We start from the raw sequence: 17953 nt of genomic DNA, 5'->3' as shown, positions 1-17953 counted from the left end.
TATTGCAGAATACAAGATGGGGTATAATTCAAACATCTTAATTACATGACTGCTGCATTAACAGTAACACTTGTAGAGTCCATAAACATCTCATCTCTTCTCCTGTCATTTGTTTACCTCATGAGAGAGCGTGTCGCACGTATTACACTCCCCACGGAAACAAGTGAACGCGGAACTAATATTACCAACATCCAACAAAATGAAAAGGAAGGAACATACATATAATAAATCTATCAAAGATTGAGTTAACAATAATATAATGCATTGCTAAATTAAATATAATAAAATAAGGAGTAAAAATAATTAAATTAAATGGTGACAAACTAATAAAAATAATTGATTAAACTAATCCAAAAATTTGGATATGAAGAAGAATTTATTTGTTTGTGGTTGAACTGAAAAAAAGGTCTCAGTTGGTTCTTTTTAAGAGGGTTCAAGTGTGAAAACCCCAGTAGCCATTTTGCAGTTGAACATGTGGAAAACATTACCATCATAATCGCAATATTTTTGTAAATAATCGCAATATTACTTTTTGTCCAAATCGTGAAGCCCTATTACACACACGCTTGGGCTATTTTTAACATTGAGCGCTACTAACGAACAACATCTAAGATGTTGATGCTCGATTGTTCACTTATAATATGCATTTAGAATGGTGCCGGAGGTGCATTTTACCAGAATTTGAATAAGAAGCGAATTAAACTAGTGTGAACTTGCCTACAAACTTACAGGACTTCCTGGAGAGTTCAGAATGTCAAAATAAAAGTCAGAGAGTTTAAAGTTAACCCTCTGGCGTCTGAGGGTATTTTGGGCCCTGGAGAAGTTTTGACATGCCTTGACATTTGTGCTTTTTTCAGTTTCTTAAAAACATATTAATGGCTAAAGTCTGATAACACTGTATTCAGCACAAACTGGGCTATAATAATATGTGAGCAACATGTGTGTACATGTTTGTATTTTTGAGAAAATAACATTTATGCATGGTTTTTGAAAAAACTACAATTTGAAGTCACTGAAATAAGGTCATATAACGATAGTAAACATTTGTCCACAAGACTTTTGAGAACTGGATCTTGTAGCCTAGAGTTTTTGCTACAAAATGATGTGAAAATCATCCTGATCACTCATTCATACAAAACAATATAGTAATTAACTTTTGTAAGACACTTTTAGTGTTGAAAGCTAATATGCGATGAGGCGTGAATGATCATGAATAATCATTGTATTTCATTGTAATTCACACATGAGAGACAAAGACCCTCCCCTGGGACTATCAATGAGGGATAGAGAATGAATGTGAGGAGACTTAATGATCCAAATCAAGTTTTAAGTTAAAAGAAGTAATCTGACTATACATTTTCTTTACATTAAGTAAAGACTTTACTTAATTTTAGACTTACACTACAGTTAAAATAAGTCTCTTCTGCTCACCAAGACTGGATTTATTTGATCCAAAATAAAGAAACAACATTGATATTCTGAACTCTTTTTACAATTTAAAAGCCTAGTAAAAGCCTAGTAGTTTAATAGCCTAGTAAAAACTGTACATCGCTTTGTTTCAAACAGATTGCATTGCAGGAGAATATTTGTTTTAAATTTGAATTGTTTTATTTAAAAGTAGAAATCTTAAGCATTCTTTAGACATGCGTTTCATGTTTGTGTGATAAGTATTCGCAGAGTTTCAGTTCATTTTTGTGACGTGTTTCTGAAATTTGCTCATGAACACAGAGACTGCTGAAAGCTCACCCTTTTTATTTTCTTTATTTTCCAAAAGCACAAGATTTTGTTGTGATTGTGAGTGTACACAAATAAAAGTAGACCCTTTATAGTCTCTAATGTTTTACACTTATCTGTATACCCAAAAATGATGGAGTATTTTAAGTTGTTTCTGCTGTAATTACGAAAATATCCAGCAGGACTTGCCGGCGCGTCCGTCGACCCCAGAGGGTTAAAGGTGCATGGTTGAAATATATTACTGTTGTATTTAAAATTCTAAAAGTCAATAATATTAATAATGTATTATCATTTGTTTACAAATTATAACAATATTTAAGTTGAATGGGTTCTAAAAAATAACTGCGTATGAAAAGTGAACTGATGTCTTACAACTAAATTGAACAAAAAAGATCTGAATCCTTTTAAGTCAGATACAAGTTTAATGTTTTTTGCACACAAAAAAATCTAAAACTTTTCTACTGGGCACATTCCTTCTTTTCTGAACACTTAGACTGGAATTAATAGTTTGTAAATTTATATTGAAATAATGTGTAGTTAAAGGTTTTTGTTTCTTTATATATAATTATAATCTCTCAGTGAGGTATAGATATTCTAAACTTATTATGCAAAAAGACTACGAATTTTCTCAAAAAATACAGAATCAAACCAATTGTACATACAGTGCATAGTGAATAAGACATTTACTCATAGCACACATGAAGCGCTTTAACTTTGAAGTTGCACCAGAGATTATTTAGCAGAGACGGGCCACTTCTATTAAAGTGAATTGGAGAAATTAGAACGTCCAATTGCAGAAACAAATCAGCAAATGGGGAAAATGTATCGGTATTCAAACATTTTTTTATTATCGATATCAGCCTTTGCAATATATTGGTCGACCACTAATGTACAGTGCTGAGAAAATGTATTTCTTCTGTTTTTGTGTATATCTCATACTAAATTGTTTCGAAAAATCTAACTAAATCTAACATAAAACAAAGACAATCTGAGTAAACACAAAATGCCATTTTTAAATGATAATGTTATTTATTGAAGCAAAAAAGTAATCCAATACCAATTGGGCCTGTGGGAAAAAGTATTTGCCACCCCTCCCTAGTTACTAAATCCCAAATCTATGAAACTGCATTCATAATGGGATTCAGCTGGACTAGACACACCCAGGCCTGATTACTGCCAGCCCCGTTCAATCAAATCAACACCTAAATAGAACTTTTTCAGCAGCATGAAGTTGGCTAAAATTTCTCACCCAGTAGCACACTATGCCAAGGTCGAAAGAAATTCCAGAAATGATGAGGAAAAAGTTAGAAAGCTATTTCAAAGACTCTGGGACTCCGCAGTGAGCGTCATTATCTCAATGGAGAAAACTTGGCACAGTTCCAAAAAGGGCTGCAACTAACAATTATTTTGATATTCGATTGAACTTACAATTATTAGAAATATTGCGACAATGAATCATTAGCTCTTAATCAATTATTCCGCTTATAAACCGACTTAAAAGGTTGTATTCAATATTCATAATAACAATAAAGGGGTAAACACATTTTCAGATGAATGAAACGGGAAAAAAGAGTGAAAACTGAACAAACAGTGAATCGGGTAAATTGTTTTGCTTTATTGATTTTGTTTTAAAAATGTAATTAATTTATTTAAACATGAAAAACATAAGCAAAAGACATTTCTAAATTCAAATTGCACTTTTAACAAAAAAAGCAATAAAACAACGAAGTGATAAAAAAATCTTAATTAATCACCTCCCCAAATCCAGACATTTACCGTGAAAACATTGAATTTATAGTTGTTGTTGTTGCTAGTTTGTATGTTTGAGTTGAGAAATACACATTTCAGCATTATCAGTAATCTATTTGTGCATATTCCTTGGTAACCAAGTAAGTTGACTCATGTTACCATTTGATTATTATATCGCAAGCGCATATCTCAATATTAGCCTCAATAATCGCAATATGACATTTTCCCAAAACGTGCAGCCCTAGTTTAAATGATTGTACCTAAGATAAAAAAAGTCCTCCCATGTAATCTCCAGAGACTGAACATCATCGAGAAAAGAAACGGGTCCTTGTGACAACACCTTTTATGCAACGCTTTAGAATAAATCGGACAATAATTTACATGTGAATAATGTTACTAAGAATTTTTATAGTCGTTTAAATTAGAATAAAAACATATGATAAAGATAAAGTATTTGTATTGTTAAAATTACAATACAAAAGTATTGTTAAAATTTCCCAAATACCGATTTTCTGAAAGTTGGTAGGGACATGTCATCCCCACCTAAATCTATGCACCTATGAGCTGTGTGTGTGTGTCTGATATATATATATATATATATATATATATATATATATATATATATATACACACACACACTCACCTAAAGGATTATTAGGAACACCTGTTCAATTTCTCATTAATGCAGTTAAACCAATCACATGGCAGTTGCTTCAATGCATTTAGGGGTGTGGTCCTGGTCAAGACAGTCTCCTGAACTCCAAACTGAATGTCAGAATGGGAAAGAAAGGTGATTTAAGCAATTTTGAGCGTGGCATGGTTGTTGGTGCCAGACGGGCCAGTCTGAGTATTTCACAATCTGCTCAGTTACTGGGATTTTCACGCACAACCATTTCTAGGGTTTACAAAGAATGGTGTGAAAAGGGAAAAACATCCAGTATGCGGCAGTCCTGTGGGCGAAAATGCCTTGTTGATGCTAGAGGTCAGAGGAGAATGGGCCGACTGATTCAAGCTGATAGAAGAGTAACTTTGCCTGAAATAACCACTCGTTACAACCGAGGTATGCAGCAAAGCATTTGTGAAGCCACAACACACACAACCTTGAGGCGGATGGGCTGCAACAGCAGAAGACCCCACCGGGTACCACTCATCTCCACTACAAATAGGAAAAAGAGGCTACAATTTGCAAGAGCTCACCAAAATTGGACAGTTGAAGACTGGAAAAATGTTGCCTGGTCTGATGAGTCTCGATTTCTGTTGAGACATTTAGATGGTAGAGTGAGAATTTGGCATAAACAGAATGAGAACATGGATCCATCATGCCTTGTTACCACTGTGCAGGCTGGTGGTGGTGGTGAAATGGTGTGGGGGATGTTTTCTTGGCACACTTTAGGCCCCTTAGTGCCAATTGGGCATCGTTTAAATGCTACGGCCTACCTGACCATGGTTTCTGACCATGTCCATCCCTTTATGGCCACCATGTACCCATCCTCTGATGGCTACTTCCAGCAGGATAATGCACCATGTCACAAAGCTCGAATCATTTCAAATTGGTTTCTTGAACATGACAATGAGTTCACTGTACTAAAATGGCCCCCACAGTCACCAGATCTCAACCCAATAGAGCATCTTTGGGATGTGGTGGAACGGGAGCTTCGTGCCCTGGATGTGCATCCCACAAATCTCCATCAACTGCAAGATGCCATCCTATCAATATGGGCCAACATTTCTAAAGAATGTTTCAGCACCTTGTTGAATCAATGCCACGTAGAATTAAGGCAGTTCTGAAGGCTGAAAGGGGTCAAACACAGTATTAGTATGGTGTTCCTAATAATCCTTTAGGTGAGTGTGTATTTATATATATATATATATATATATATATATATATATATATATATATATATATATATTATATTATATTATATTATATTATATTATATTATTTTTTTTTTTTTTTTTTTTAGGTTGGCTTGTATGTGAAGCGAGGATGTAATAAAGGCTTAGTCGAGATTGAGCTGTAAGTATATATTTGTGCAACCTCCTTTTTAAAGTCTTTGAAGAGCGTTTTATTTCATCTTTATTGTACCATGTGTTCAGATACAGAGCAAGTGGAAACTTGATAATCACCAGAGAGATCCAGGTTGAGAACAACCAGTCGACGTGGATGATCAATAAAAAGCATGCCAGTCAGAAAGCTGTGGAGGAGGCTGTGAAAGAGCTGCACATTCAGGTTGGGAACTTGTGTCAGTTCCTACCACAGGTGAGAGCTTTATTCGCTATGAAATATTTCTATATAGTCTTGGAAAAGCTTCCAAGATAAAATTAGTTTTTAAATGCATTCGTCTTTCATTGCGCTGTGTTTGTTCTGGAATCACAGGAGAAGGTTGGTGAGTTTGCGAAAATGAGTAAGATTGAGCTCCTCGAAGCCACTGAGAAATCTGTCGGCCCACCAGAAATGTACGAGTTTCATTGCACACTCAAGACTTTTCGCAACAAAGAGAGGGAACTGGAGGTAAACATTTTCTTTTTGGAAATCTGCATTCTATTGTGTGATTTTAAGACACGACAGGCATTTCTTTTAACACTGTCCCATCTCCTACAGAACGTGTGTAAGGAGAAAGCCAACTTCCTAGAGAAGGCCAGACAGAGGAACGAGAGGAACAAACTGGATGTGGAACGCTACTACATAAAGAAGAGACACTTAGACAGAATTCAGATGCTGGAAAAGAAGAAACCCTGGGTGGTGCGTGCCAATCTTACTTGACTAAACATTTCAGTCACCTTACGAATTTAACAATCCTCATTTATACTATGGGTTTTTTGAATGCTTCATTCTGATTGGTTCATGGATGTTCTAAGGTGTGCAATTACTTTTTAAGAAAATACACGGCTTTGAAGTAGTGCCAGGTCTTGACAGTATAACTGTTCCATATCAATTTGCCAAATTATTTCAGTTATTTCAAAGAGCCCTACAGGCTACCACAACAAAATAACCAATAAAAAAACAAACAAACACTGGATTAAGTAAATTGGTTAAGAACATCAAACAATGTCTGAAATATCCTACATTTATTTCAGTTTCGGTTAAAAAGAGCCCTCGCGCTCCCTCGTCTCATCAGCATTTAGACGCTCACACACATACATACGCACTCGTACACACAAACTTTGAGACTCGAGTCAAGACCAACAAATAGAGCCGTATCCCACGACTTGATCAATACAGTTTCTATTATCAGAAATAACGTAATGTTTCAATGTATTTCGCCCTAATCAGCCTCACATAGGTACTAGGTAACTAGCAACTAAGGCTTGAGCTGTGTCAGCGCTAGATACTCTTGATCAATACAACAGTTTTTATATTATCTGAAAAATAGCACCCACCCTCCTCTCTCTCTCTCTCTCTCTCTCTCTCTCACACACACACACACACACACTCCAACACACATGGACACCCAGACATTATACACTTACATGCACACTTAATCGCGAGAGAAAAATCAGAGCCGCCGTGTTAGTGCATTCCTGCATCTCATTAGGGTTGAAAAAAGTTGTTAAGGTTTACAACTGGTTTATCGCTGCTGCTGAGAAGTGCTTAAACTTGCATCTTGGTGATTTTAAGCGATGTTGCATCTAAAGAGAGCTGCAACAAATTAAGGTAATCCCACAGGCGATCCCTCTCAGTTTCTGAGTTTCTCTCTTTCGATCCCTCAAACACAAACTCTCACATAGTTCTAAAGTGATGTTTTGAACTAGCAACGAAGACTAGGACTGTGTTAAAGCAAGACGCTGTAATAAAGAAAGTAGTTCTTCTCAAAAGAGCGTTTTAGGGACAAAAAAACTGAAAACGTCTTGAGATAAAACCCTGAACAATGTCTTAAGGTGTGAGATCCTTGGCATAAGTGGAATAATTGACCGTTGTATTGTTTAAAAATAATGCACACCCGAGGTGTAACGATCACTCCTCTGCACGTCGTGACAGCATTACCACATCGGGTGTGCATTCTTTTTCAACAATTCATCGGTCCATCATCGATTATTCCTTACATAATTCTATTAACCATAATTTGTGTTTTTTTTTTTTTTTTTTTCACCCAATTTGTTCACCCAAAATTATTCTGTCATTACATACTCACCCTTGCTTGTACAAGGCCATATGAGTTTATTTTTTCTTATTTGAAACAACAACAAGAAGAAGAATTTAAACAAGATTATACTTCATATATACTATATAAGGTTAGATTATTTACTCTAGCCATCACTGGATGATATATTGTGTATATGTATCTTTTCATATAGCATACACTAGGGCAGGGTTCCAGACTGCGACCAAAATGGGACCATTTTTTGAGAATATGCGAGTTCAAATTTTATGCTCGTGCAACAGAACGCCGTTGTATCAACAGCAGCTGCTGCAGTCCGTAACTTATGTTCAAAATGAACGCGTATATCATGAATCCGTTTTCCAAATCGTGTTTTTTACTTATCCTGAATCACTACGGTACACCTATAATAAGTGTTTATATTCTGACTATTTTATCCCGGGCTCGGCTTGGCTGCGATGTTGCCCAGTGCCTGCGTGACTCGCCATAGACATTAACGGAGAGAAGTAGCTCCGGCTACAGTGTTCTTCCGCAAGAAACGTGCAGTTTATTTTTAAACAACGTACACGTCACGCGCATTGCACACTAGTGGTGAAACGCGCCACTTCCAAATTCACGAATTAAAATGAAAAAGTCAATTGCTGAATACTTTAAAAAACAAAGTGTGGAAGTCAAGGATGCTGGTGGAAAGGACCAGCCAACGAGCCAGCACACAGACACAACTGATGACGAGAGCACAGGTGCGGACAGGGAGGAACCGAGTGAGCAAAGGAAAAAGAAAAGGCACAACTTCCAGCAGCAATGGCTTAGACCCGTGGTTGCGATACGAGGCTAATGCCATGCATTGTTTGTACTGTAAACGTGTGGCCCATCCATTGCAGGTCATTCTAAATTTGTTACAGGGTCTACGCAATTTAAAATTGAGTCTATTAAACTGCACAATGAAAGCAAAAAACATTTTTTTCTCACAAAACACCGAACCCCTTCCTACGTCTTTTCAGCGGTTAGATGAGAGTAATCGCTCGACAGAGGTAAAGGAACTGATTATAAAATGTAACACTGTTTATAACATAGCAAAAGAGGAACTCCCGTTCACAAAATTCAAATCAGAAATTATACTGATGAAAAAGAACAGGTTGAATGTTAATCCCACTTATGCCAACGACATGGCCTGTGCCCAATTTATAGGAGTGATAGCAGACAATCTGCGAAAAAAGACGGCTGAAAAAATTTCCTGTGAAGACAGTAAAATTATATATCAAACATTAAAAAACAAATGTTTTTATAATAGTTTTTTTGATTTGATAGTTAAAAGATTAAAACATTTTGCTAACATGAGGTCTTGTGTCACTGTCAGTCTTTTTACATCAGTGCAAAACTAGGGTATGCAGATTAAGACCACTATTCATTAGCATGCATTGATTAATCCCATGGCATGTAGCAGGAAAAAAAAAGGTGCGACCAAATCATATGCTAGTGCGACCAACTGAGAAAGTTGGTAGCACCAGTGCAACCAGTGGAAAAGTTAGTCTGGAGCCCTGCACTAGGGTTGTCACAATACCATAATCATATCTTACGATACTATACCAGCTAAAGTGTCACATAACCACACGATAGTGTGTTGATTCTTAACACCGTTTGTAATCGTGGTTCTTAGAAACTAGCTATTCCACTTGTTTCTCCGGAAGTGGTGCAAATAACTGATGGATGAACTGGAAAAAAGCTCAAATGAATGAACTTGTTACCTAATATATTCTTAGTTTGATGTGGGGAAAAAAAACACACATCAAAACAGCCAGTTCAAATGGCAATGGCTTTAAACTTTTATTCCATTATTTCTGTGATTTAGTTGAATGTTGATAATACAAAAATAAAAGATATTGTAACGTTGAAAAGACTGTTTTGAGCAGCTGTTTCATTATTATCACCTCTTCAGCCCCTCTCTCCTGGTAAACAGCTGCGCGAATGCAGATTACACACACACCGGATAGATTGCAAGCCTCAAGGACGTGATCAAACCTATTTGGGCTGTGTTTCCCAGAAGCAAGTGACATCATTTTAGAGCAGAAACGAAAACTGTTCATTTTGACACTGTATTTGATTAATAGAAATATAAGAAAGAGGAGTGGTTGGACTTTATCATTGTAGGGCGGTTGTGGTCACACACTGCCGACTCACATTTTTGTACAAACACCATGTAAAAGTGAATTTTGCATTATAGGTCCGCTTTAAACACTTTGTAGACACTCACGGCATATGGGTTTTCTGGTCTCATCAGGCAAAACCCCAAATAATTCCAAATCTTGCTACATGAATTGTGATGTGTAAAAAGCTTCTCACTCTCCAAAGTATTACTTAAATCCATATTATCCATAAGGCAACACAACTGGCAAATTAACATTCAGATGTGTGTGTTTGAAGCATGAGAAAACCACTCATTGAAAAATCAACCATGCCATATAAGGTGCAAATTCTAAACAGTATTTTGAAACTTTAGTATCACGATACTACCGTAGCACCGGTAAACCGTGCAACCCTAGCATACAGAATGTATTTTCAGTTATAAATGTCATTATGTGGTTTGACAGCTTAAATTAAAATCTATTCAAGGCTACATACAGAGACATTGCGTAATAAACGTCGCCATTTCTAATCGTTCTGTTTGCGCAGTTCATACACAAACCTATAAACTCCTCAACATCACTTTGTTTATTCTTTTTTTATTCTTCCAATTTGGAATGTCCAATTCCCAATGTGCTCCAAGTCCTCGTGGTGCCGTAGTGACTCTCAGATGCCTCCGGAGACATAGCGCGTGTGAAGGCCCACGCCATCCACTGCTTCAATCTAAGCACCACTCGCCACACGCTCCACCAAGAGCAAACCACATTATAGCGATCATGATGAGGTTACCCCATGTGTCTCTACCCTCCCTAGCAACTGGGCCAATTTGGTTGCTTAGGAGATCAAGCTGGAGTCCCACAGCACGCCCTGGAATTCGAACTCGCAAACTCCAGGGGTGTTAGCCACCAGCGTCTTTCACTGAGCTACCCAGGCCTCCCACTTTGTTCATTCTTAACGAAGTACAAAACTATTTTTCAGGTGTAAGGTGACTAATCCACAACTTTGGACTACCACCTGCACCGCATCAATACTTCTTTTAGTATCAAGTACAATAAATGTTAAAATGATCTTCCAAAGTTATTACGCCGACTACATTAAACAGAAGGTCAACTGACAGTGAATTGAAAGCACACACATTATGCTTCTAATTGCCAATGTTTAAAAAAACATAGAGAAAATAAGGTGCCTATCAATAAATCAATGAATGGATTATTTATGACATTACTAGATTTCGCATGTCTCGTCATTCATGACAAATCAATGGGCCTTGACCCACAATATTTCAACAAAATAAGATTTGAGGGCTATGAGGGAAGGAAATATACCTTCTTTCAGTTTAAAAAAAACCTTGTATGTAATTTTGTGTCAGCTCAACCCGAGGTCCCTGGATCAAAATGTTGTTTTGGATCATTTTAAATGCTGGCAAAAAATGAATATAAACGATAATGGAAGAAAAATATTAAATGGCTTGGATCAATATTAACAGAGTAATCTATTTTGTAGAGGGTGATCAAAATGACGATTTTTCGCCTATAAATTTGCCACAAAACAAATAACCTTAGAAAGGTGGTTGCATCGTTATTTTATTTTTACAAAGGGAAAAGGAGGTCTATTACTAAAATAATTCATTTTCAGTAACTCTTGTTGCATTATATGCCAATAGTGTGAGCCTACTGGTGGAAAAATTGCTTTTTTGTTTAGTTTAAAGATATATTAATATCCTATTAGATTCTGTTTAAGAACAAACTTTCCTTGTTGTTTTTTAATTTTTAAGGTCCCATATGGTTAAATCCGAGAGATCTCAATGTGGCTCCTTACATAAATTAACTTTGCTCATTTTCATTGGTTGAAAACAAAATACACATTGTATGAAGCTAGTTTTTCTTGTTCAACAAAATAAAAGTCTAATCTACAAATAAAGTTAAAACTAGAAATCTACCTTTTATATAAAAACAATTGTTAAAATCCAAAAATACAATATTATTAAGAAAAAGCAACATCTGGCTCTTCAGTTGGTTCAATACCTATATCTCAGTAAGTATTCATTCATGGCATTTATTATTTTGGCTTTCATCATCATCATCATTTATGTTTATCTTCCTTTCAGAGAAAATATTGACAAATTTAAAACAAATCAGCTGGGGAAGTCTCTGAAATTTGGTTGATTTGACATGGAATAACCCTTATGCTATTTTGAAAAAGAATACATTGTTGGGCATTCTGCAATATATATTTTTCTTTGTTTTTCATTGAAATGAGTTTGGAATGACATGAAAATTAGCAAATTATGAGAATTTTCATTTTTGGGTGAACTCACCCCTAAACTTAAAATATATGCCTTTGATTATATGAAATGTACATATTGCATGTATTTAAAGCCTTTTAACTCTGGTTTTAGGAGTATGAAACTGCTCGTAAGGAACTTGAGGGAGTGAAGAAAGAAAGAGAAGAAATGAAGAGGACGTTGAAGTCGCTGAAAGAAGCTCAGGAGCCGCTGCTTAGAAAGATTCGTTCAGTGGACAGTCAACTCCAGCCCATTGAGCACCAGATGAAGGAGTTGGTCAGCACACTTCACAAACCGTACATTATTAAGCTGAATCTTTTGTGTTTTTCAAATGTCATGAACCTCACCATTTTTTTTATTTTTTTTTCCCAGACTGCCAGTATCAGAGATGCTTCACAGAAGTGTAAACAGAAGCATGAGCAGCTTGAAGTGAAGAATAAAGAGGTATGTTTTGAAAGGTTAACCCAGTAAAAGACATTTACTGTCTACAGCAGAGCACATATAGCTAGACATATAAAGAGGGGAGATTTTGATTTTACATTGACTTTAAATAGGAAAGACAATGATAATCACGCACCATCCAGGCAATAATGACTGAATATTTTTTTATCACCTGATTAACAGTATTAAAACACTGGTATAAAATGCTGATCATTCTCTTTAATGATCAGGTCGATGACATAAGGCAGGAATTTAGTCTGAAGCAGACAGAGGAGGCAGACCGACAGAAGCGGATTGGACACACGCTCCTCATGATCAAAGACCTGCAGACAGAGCTGCAGAGCATGGGCGACCAGGAGGATGTCACACCTCAGATCGAAACAGTCAATGCCAAGCTGAGGAATATTCAAGAAGAAAAAGCCAAACTGGAGGGGGAGAGATTGGATTTTCGGCGAGATAAAGATGAAGCCACCGGAGAACTTAAACGTAATGCGTTTCATTATTTAAATTGTAAACGACATATGTATTGTTTGTATGGATGAGGACACGTTTTGTTCCTTTATTTCCCGTTGTGGAGAAACCTTTAACATTTAGTATATCAATAATGTACTGCATTTTAATTTGTTGAATGTTCTGTTAAAGGTTTGCAGAATCGCTTGAGGAGTCTGGAGGACATGATGAGGATAAAAGAGGAGAAACTGCGCAATCGTTTTCGTGACACTTACAGTGCTCTCATGTGGCTGAGGAAGAACCGCGATCGTTTTGAAGGCAATGTCCATGAGCCCATGATGTTGGTGGTGAGAGCACAATAGCTAATTCAGTGGCATGTGTTTCAGGAGCGTTTTCGTTTTGAAAATGTCAAGTTTTTAAATATATATAATATAATATAATTATTTTTTTCTAAATTCAGTTTAGTTTTAGTTTGTTTTAATGTCGCATAAATAGTTATTTTCTTTTTTGTTGTTATTGTATTTATTTTATTTAGTATATATAAAAGTTTTTGATGCCATTTGGATTTAGTTAATCGTTTGTTCTGTTATTTATTTTTCTATTTTTGACAATAAACAGAAATTAGGCATTGGTGATTAATATATCAGACCATCCAGTACTGATTGAAAATGCAAAAACTACATTTTGATACTTGGACTGTTGATTTAACGCGTGAATGCTGTGTGAAAAAATAACAAATAGCTATTAATAATGTCCCCATCACCGCTGGATGGAGGGCTTTTCGGGGGGGGGGGGGTGATTTCTCTGCAAATATTTATGTGTTTTGCCAGTCTGGTGGATCTCGTTCTTTCTTTTTTTCTCTAGATAAATGTACGTGATCCACGACACGCAAAATACATTGAGAGCCACATTCCTTTTAATGACTTGAAAGCCTTCGTATTTCAGAGACAGGAAGACATGGAGAATTTCATGTCTGAGGTGAGAGGCTCGGGGTTAGTAAAGAATCTTTTATTTTGGATAAGCATTTTGTGACAGTAGTGTGTTGAGTTCTGGTCTATTCTCAGGTGCGAGACTCACTGAATTTAAGAGTGAATGGCGTCATTGCTCCTTCTGAGTCATGTGCTAAACGACCACCATCACGATCCCTCGACTCCTTAAAGTGAGACCCTCTTCTTAACCAGTTATTCTCTCTGGTTCAATACAAGGAGCCTTGTTTGTTTTCAGTAATTGTTTTGATGGTTGATTTTGCTTTGTTGCAGGCGATATGGCTTCTTCTCATACTTGCGTGAGCTGTTTGATGCTCCTGAGGATGTCATGAGTTATTTGTGCCATCAGTACAGGGTCAATGATGTTCCTGTCGGAACAGAGAAGACCAAGAACATGATTGAGATGGTACATTTCACACAGTTTTGTCAGCTGGAAAGTCTGTGAAATAGACTTAAGAGCACTTTTAAGGACCTATTAAACGCAACAGTTTGCAAACATCCTTTAGGGGCATTTTACTGGAAACATCATAGGCGGCTTATTACATAGCTTAAAATGTATACCTTTGCTGTGTGTTATGTTCATGTTGCACGTCTCTGAATAGACAAGAGAGATAACAAATACAGTGTCTGTTTTTGAAAAAGCACAAATTACATTGTGCAAGTCAAGTATGCTGTACAGGTTATATGATTGACATGTATGTACTTGAGATCAACAATCCATTATGTGATCATGTTCACTGCTGGTTCAGATTGTCCATTCAGAATGACTAAATATTGAGAATCTAATTGTAGTTAGTGGCCAAATGTACAAAACCAAATGATTAAAAGGTTTCACAGATTTAAATAGTTTCTGTTTTGTTTTGTTTTTTTGTCAGGTGATTAAAGAGGCTCAGTTGAGGACGATCTATACAGCAGAGGAGAAGTACATAGTGAAGAAATCATCTTATTCTAATAACGTGGTGTCCAGTAACTCTGCCCTGCGACCCTCTCAATTCCTCACCACGGCCATAGATGCAGATGAGAGACAACAGCTGGAGGAGCAACTGCGGGTGAGACAGCCACTTGTCCCACTGTCTCCTCCTTTTAAATATTTAAAAAGTATTAAATCATATTGGTGTAACTTCAGGCCGTTAACAGTATTTAAAGTCTTCAATTACATTTCCAGCGGTATTAAATAGTTTGTAAGGTTGAATAAATTAGTTTATTTCAATATCTCTTTTGCAGAGTGATTATCGAATGAGATAATACATGTGATATGTGTGCTCCAGAGCGAAGGAGTGACACTTTTCTGTGTACATGCACGGGGCTTATGAAATATGACTCGTCATAATTCATGAATCATGAGCTGTTGTTAAAACAAAATGCTGCAGTTCATATACAAGTGCAATTCCAAACATTTGTATCTGCTACAATTCATTATATAAATCTAAAGACGTGATCACAAAAAGTGTGGAGATGACAGCATTTTACCAGATTTTAAGTGAGGTACAATGTAAACGGTTGAATAAACACTTCAAAAGAATGGCTCCTTGTGAATATGACAGATATATTTTTCTACTATATTAATCAAATCTAACCCTCAAAATAATAATAATTCAATATTATATTACAATAATAAGCTAGACTGGGACCCACAATAATTTTAATAATAAAATAAAGTAATATTCAAATGGTTTCCAACATAAATTAAAATGTAAATAAAATAAATGAAAATAAGTAAGTGAAGTTGTAGTTTGTGCACATCTTGTTAATTCACCAAAAAATTTATAGGTTAATAATCCTTATTATTAGGCCTGCTGTATTGGTGGAAATAAATCAAAGTGATTAAATATAATTCGTCCTTGTGTTTAATGTAAAACAAAATGCAGAATACATGCCTTTTTATATTTTAACTAGATTGTTATTCCATGCTTTTGGTTAAAAAGATGATTCCTCTGATTTAAAAACAATTTAGCAGAGGAAATATATAATTATAAGAAATATAATATACGTTATTGTGGCAGAGGAAAGCATTAAAGGGATAATTCTCCCAAAAATGTCTTACTTACTCACCCTCATGCCATCCCTTTTATTCTGCAGAACACAAATGAAGATTTTTAGAAAAATATTTCAGTTAATAATAAAATTATAAAGCAGCATGAATGTAATCCATATGACTCCAGTGGTTAAATCAGTGTCTTCTGAACCAATATGATAGGTGTGGGTTAGAAACAGATCAATTTGACTATAAAACTTACACATTCTACTTTTTGGTTATTCAAATTTGTTTGTGCATATCGCCACCTACTGGTGAGGGAGGAGAATTGGTAGTAATAAAGGACTTTATCTGTTTCTACCCACACATATCGTATCACTTCTGTAGACATGGATTTAAACACTGGAGTCAGATGGATTATTTTTGTGTTGCCTCGATGTACTTTTAGGAGCTTCAAAGTTCTGGCCACCATTCACTTGCATTGTATGGACCTACAGAGCTTAAACATCCTTGTAAAAATCTTAATTTGTGTTCTGCAGAAGAAAAAAAGTAATATACATCTGGGATGGCATGTGGGTGAGTAAATAATGAAAGAATTCTAATTTTTGGGTGAACTAACCTTTAATTAGACAATACAAAAGTGGCTTTAGAAGCCACTATTGTTTATTTCCATATTATTGAACAAAAACCTATAATTGACACAGTCCACATAAATCCATTTTGCAATTGAATTGATGGCTTTTCTAAGGACATTTTTTGGAGCGTCTCACTTGTGTCATGTCATTAACACAGAAAACGTAGTTTGGAACTTTTAAAAAAATAAGACCCCCTGCAGTCTGAGACCAATACATGTGTGATGAGCTCAGATTTGACCTCTCATTCACAGGCAGCTGAGAGGAAGGTGCAGATTATTGATGACCGGATGAATGCCATTCACCAGCAACAAGCTCAACTGGACCGCCGTGATAATGAGCTGCGTGCCAAGAAGAAACAACTGTCTGAACAGAAGGGCAAGAAGAGACAACTGGAGCAGAAGATCAGTACAAAACAAGACAGGTACATTTCCATAACATCTCTTTCTACTTTCCCATCATCCTCTTCTGTACTAAGGCAAGCATCACTATTACCATTGCTCATAATAAGAGTTAGGGATTTGGACAAACCCCAAAACACCTTAGCAACTACACAGCAATGCCCTTGCAAACACCCACAACACTGGCAGCGAGTTTTGCATAAGCACCACTTATATTTTCTTGTTAAAATCTGGCTCGTTTTCTCTGTGAAGTTTGAGGCAGATGCAACAGAATGAGATCAACCTGCAGGCTGTTGAAGAAGAGACAAACGCCAAGATCTCTGCTGTAAACAACAAGAAGGTGGCCATAATGCAGGAGTACTTGACTTGCATGAAGGTGTGTTTGACTGTTTTCTTTCCATGGATGATCCGATCACATGTGGTCAGGCGAGATGCATCTCCATTTACACCTGGTAAATTTTGGGCAGAATGTTCCATTATTTCTGTGGGGTACTTGTAGTAACTGAGCTTAAGATGTGCGTGCTTCTCATCTGTCACTGCTGATGAACTTGCACCCTGAAGAAGTTCCGTTAAGTTCTCGTGCAGGTCTATTTATGCACTATTTTTGTAATTTTTTCTTCAGATGGTTATTTCCTTTTAAAGCCACACATAACCGTTTTAAACTTTAATTTAGCTCAGTGGTTGATTGACAGGTTAGGGGTGGTGCTTCTTTTTCTTTTTGGCCAACTTCAGTTTTGGTCAATTTTACATTTACATTGCTGTTTTTGTAATTCATAAAAATAATTATTAATTTTTTTAATAAAAGACTAAATATGTCAAGAGAGCTTCAGAAGCGTTTCACATGCTATTCTGAACAGGAGCTGCTCTGGTTAATGTCAAACTGACATCATGACTGTAAATCAATGTTTTAACTGCTTTATTGCTTGATGTTTTTGTGTGTAGTTGAAGGCCAGTTTGAGCATGGATAAGGTGTACTTGGCTCTTCAGAGCGCAGGTCTCGCTGCCGAGAAAACTAAACTAGAGACGGACTGCAGGGACAGTTCAACTGAGCTCAAACGGGCCGAGGTGAGAGACCAAATC

The 17953-nt window shown here is 36.3% G+C and overlaps 1 protein-coding gene across 1 annotated transcript in view; it reads left to right on the top strand.

The window, feature by feature from the left end:
• smc5 (structural maintenance of chromosomes 5) overlaps positions 1-17953 on the top strand; it is a 28732-nt gene that overhangs the window by 6239 nt on the left and 4540 nt on the right. The window contains exons 3-17 of the mRNA XM_052116013.1: positions 5448-5500; positions 5581-5743; positions 5861-5995; positions 6086-6226; positions 12103-12264; positions 12361-12432; positions 12660-12915; positions 13072-13226; positions 13744-13857; positions 13944-14038; positions 14139-14271; positions 14741-14914; positions 16727-16896; positions 17126-17249; positions 17816-17938. Coding sequence (XP_051971973.1) covers positions 5448-5500; positions 5581-5743; positions 5861-5995; positions 6086-6226; positions 12103-12264; positions 12361-12432; positions 12660-12915; positions 13072-13226; positions 13744-13857; positions 13944-14038; positions 14139-14271; positions 14741-14914; positions 16727-16896; positions 17126-17249; positions 17816-17938 — 2070 coding nt within the window. The remainder of the gene's footprint in view (positions 1-5447; positions 5501-5580; positions 5744-5860; positions 5996-6085; positions 6227-12102; positions 12265-12360; positions 12433-12659; positions 12916-13071; positions 13227-13743; positions 13858-13943; positions 14039-14138; positions 14272-14740; positions 14915-16726; positions 16897-17125; positions 17250-17815; positions 17939-17953) is intronic.

Source organism: Xyrauchen texanus, chromosome 43 (assembly GCF_025860055.1).
Source record: "Xyrauchen texanus isolate HMW12.3.18 chromosome 43, RBS_HiC_50CHRs, whole genome shotgun sequence".
NCBI classification, from domain to species: domain Eukaryota; kingdom Metazoa; phylum Chordata; class Actinopteri; order Cypriniformes; family Catostomidae; genus Xyrauchen; species Xyrauchen texanus.
The sequence above is the reverse complement of the archived record's forward strand: the minus strand, read 5'-3'. Positions and strand labels throughout refer to the sequence as shown.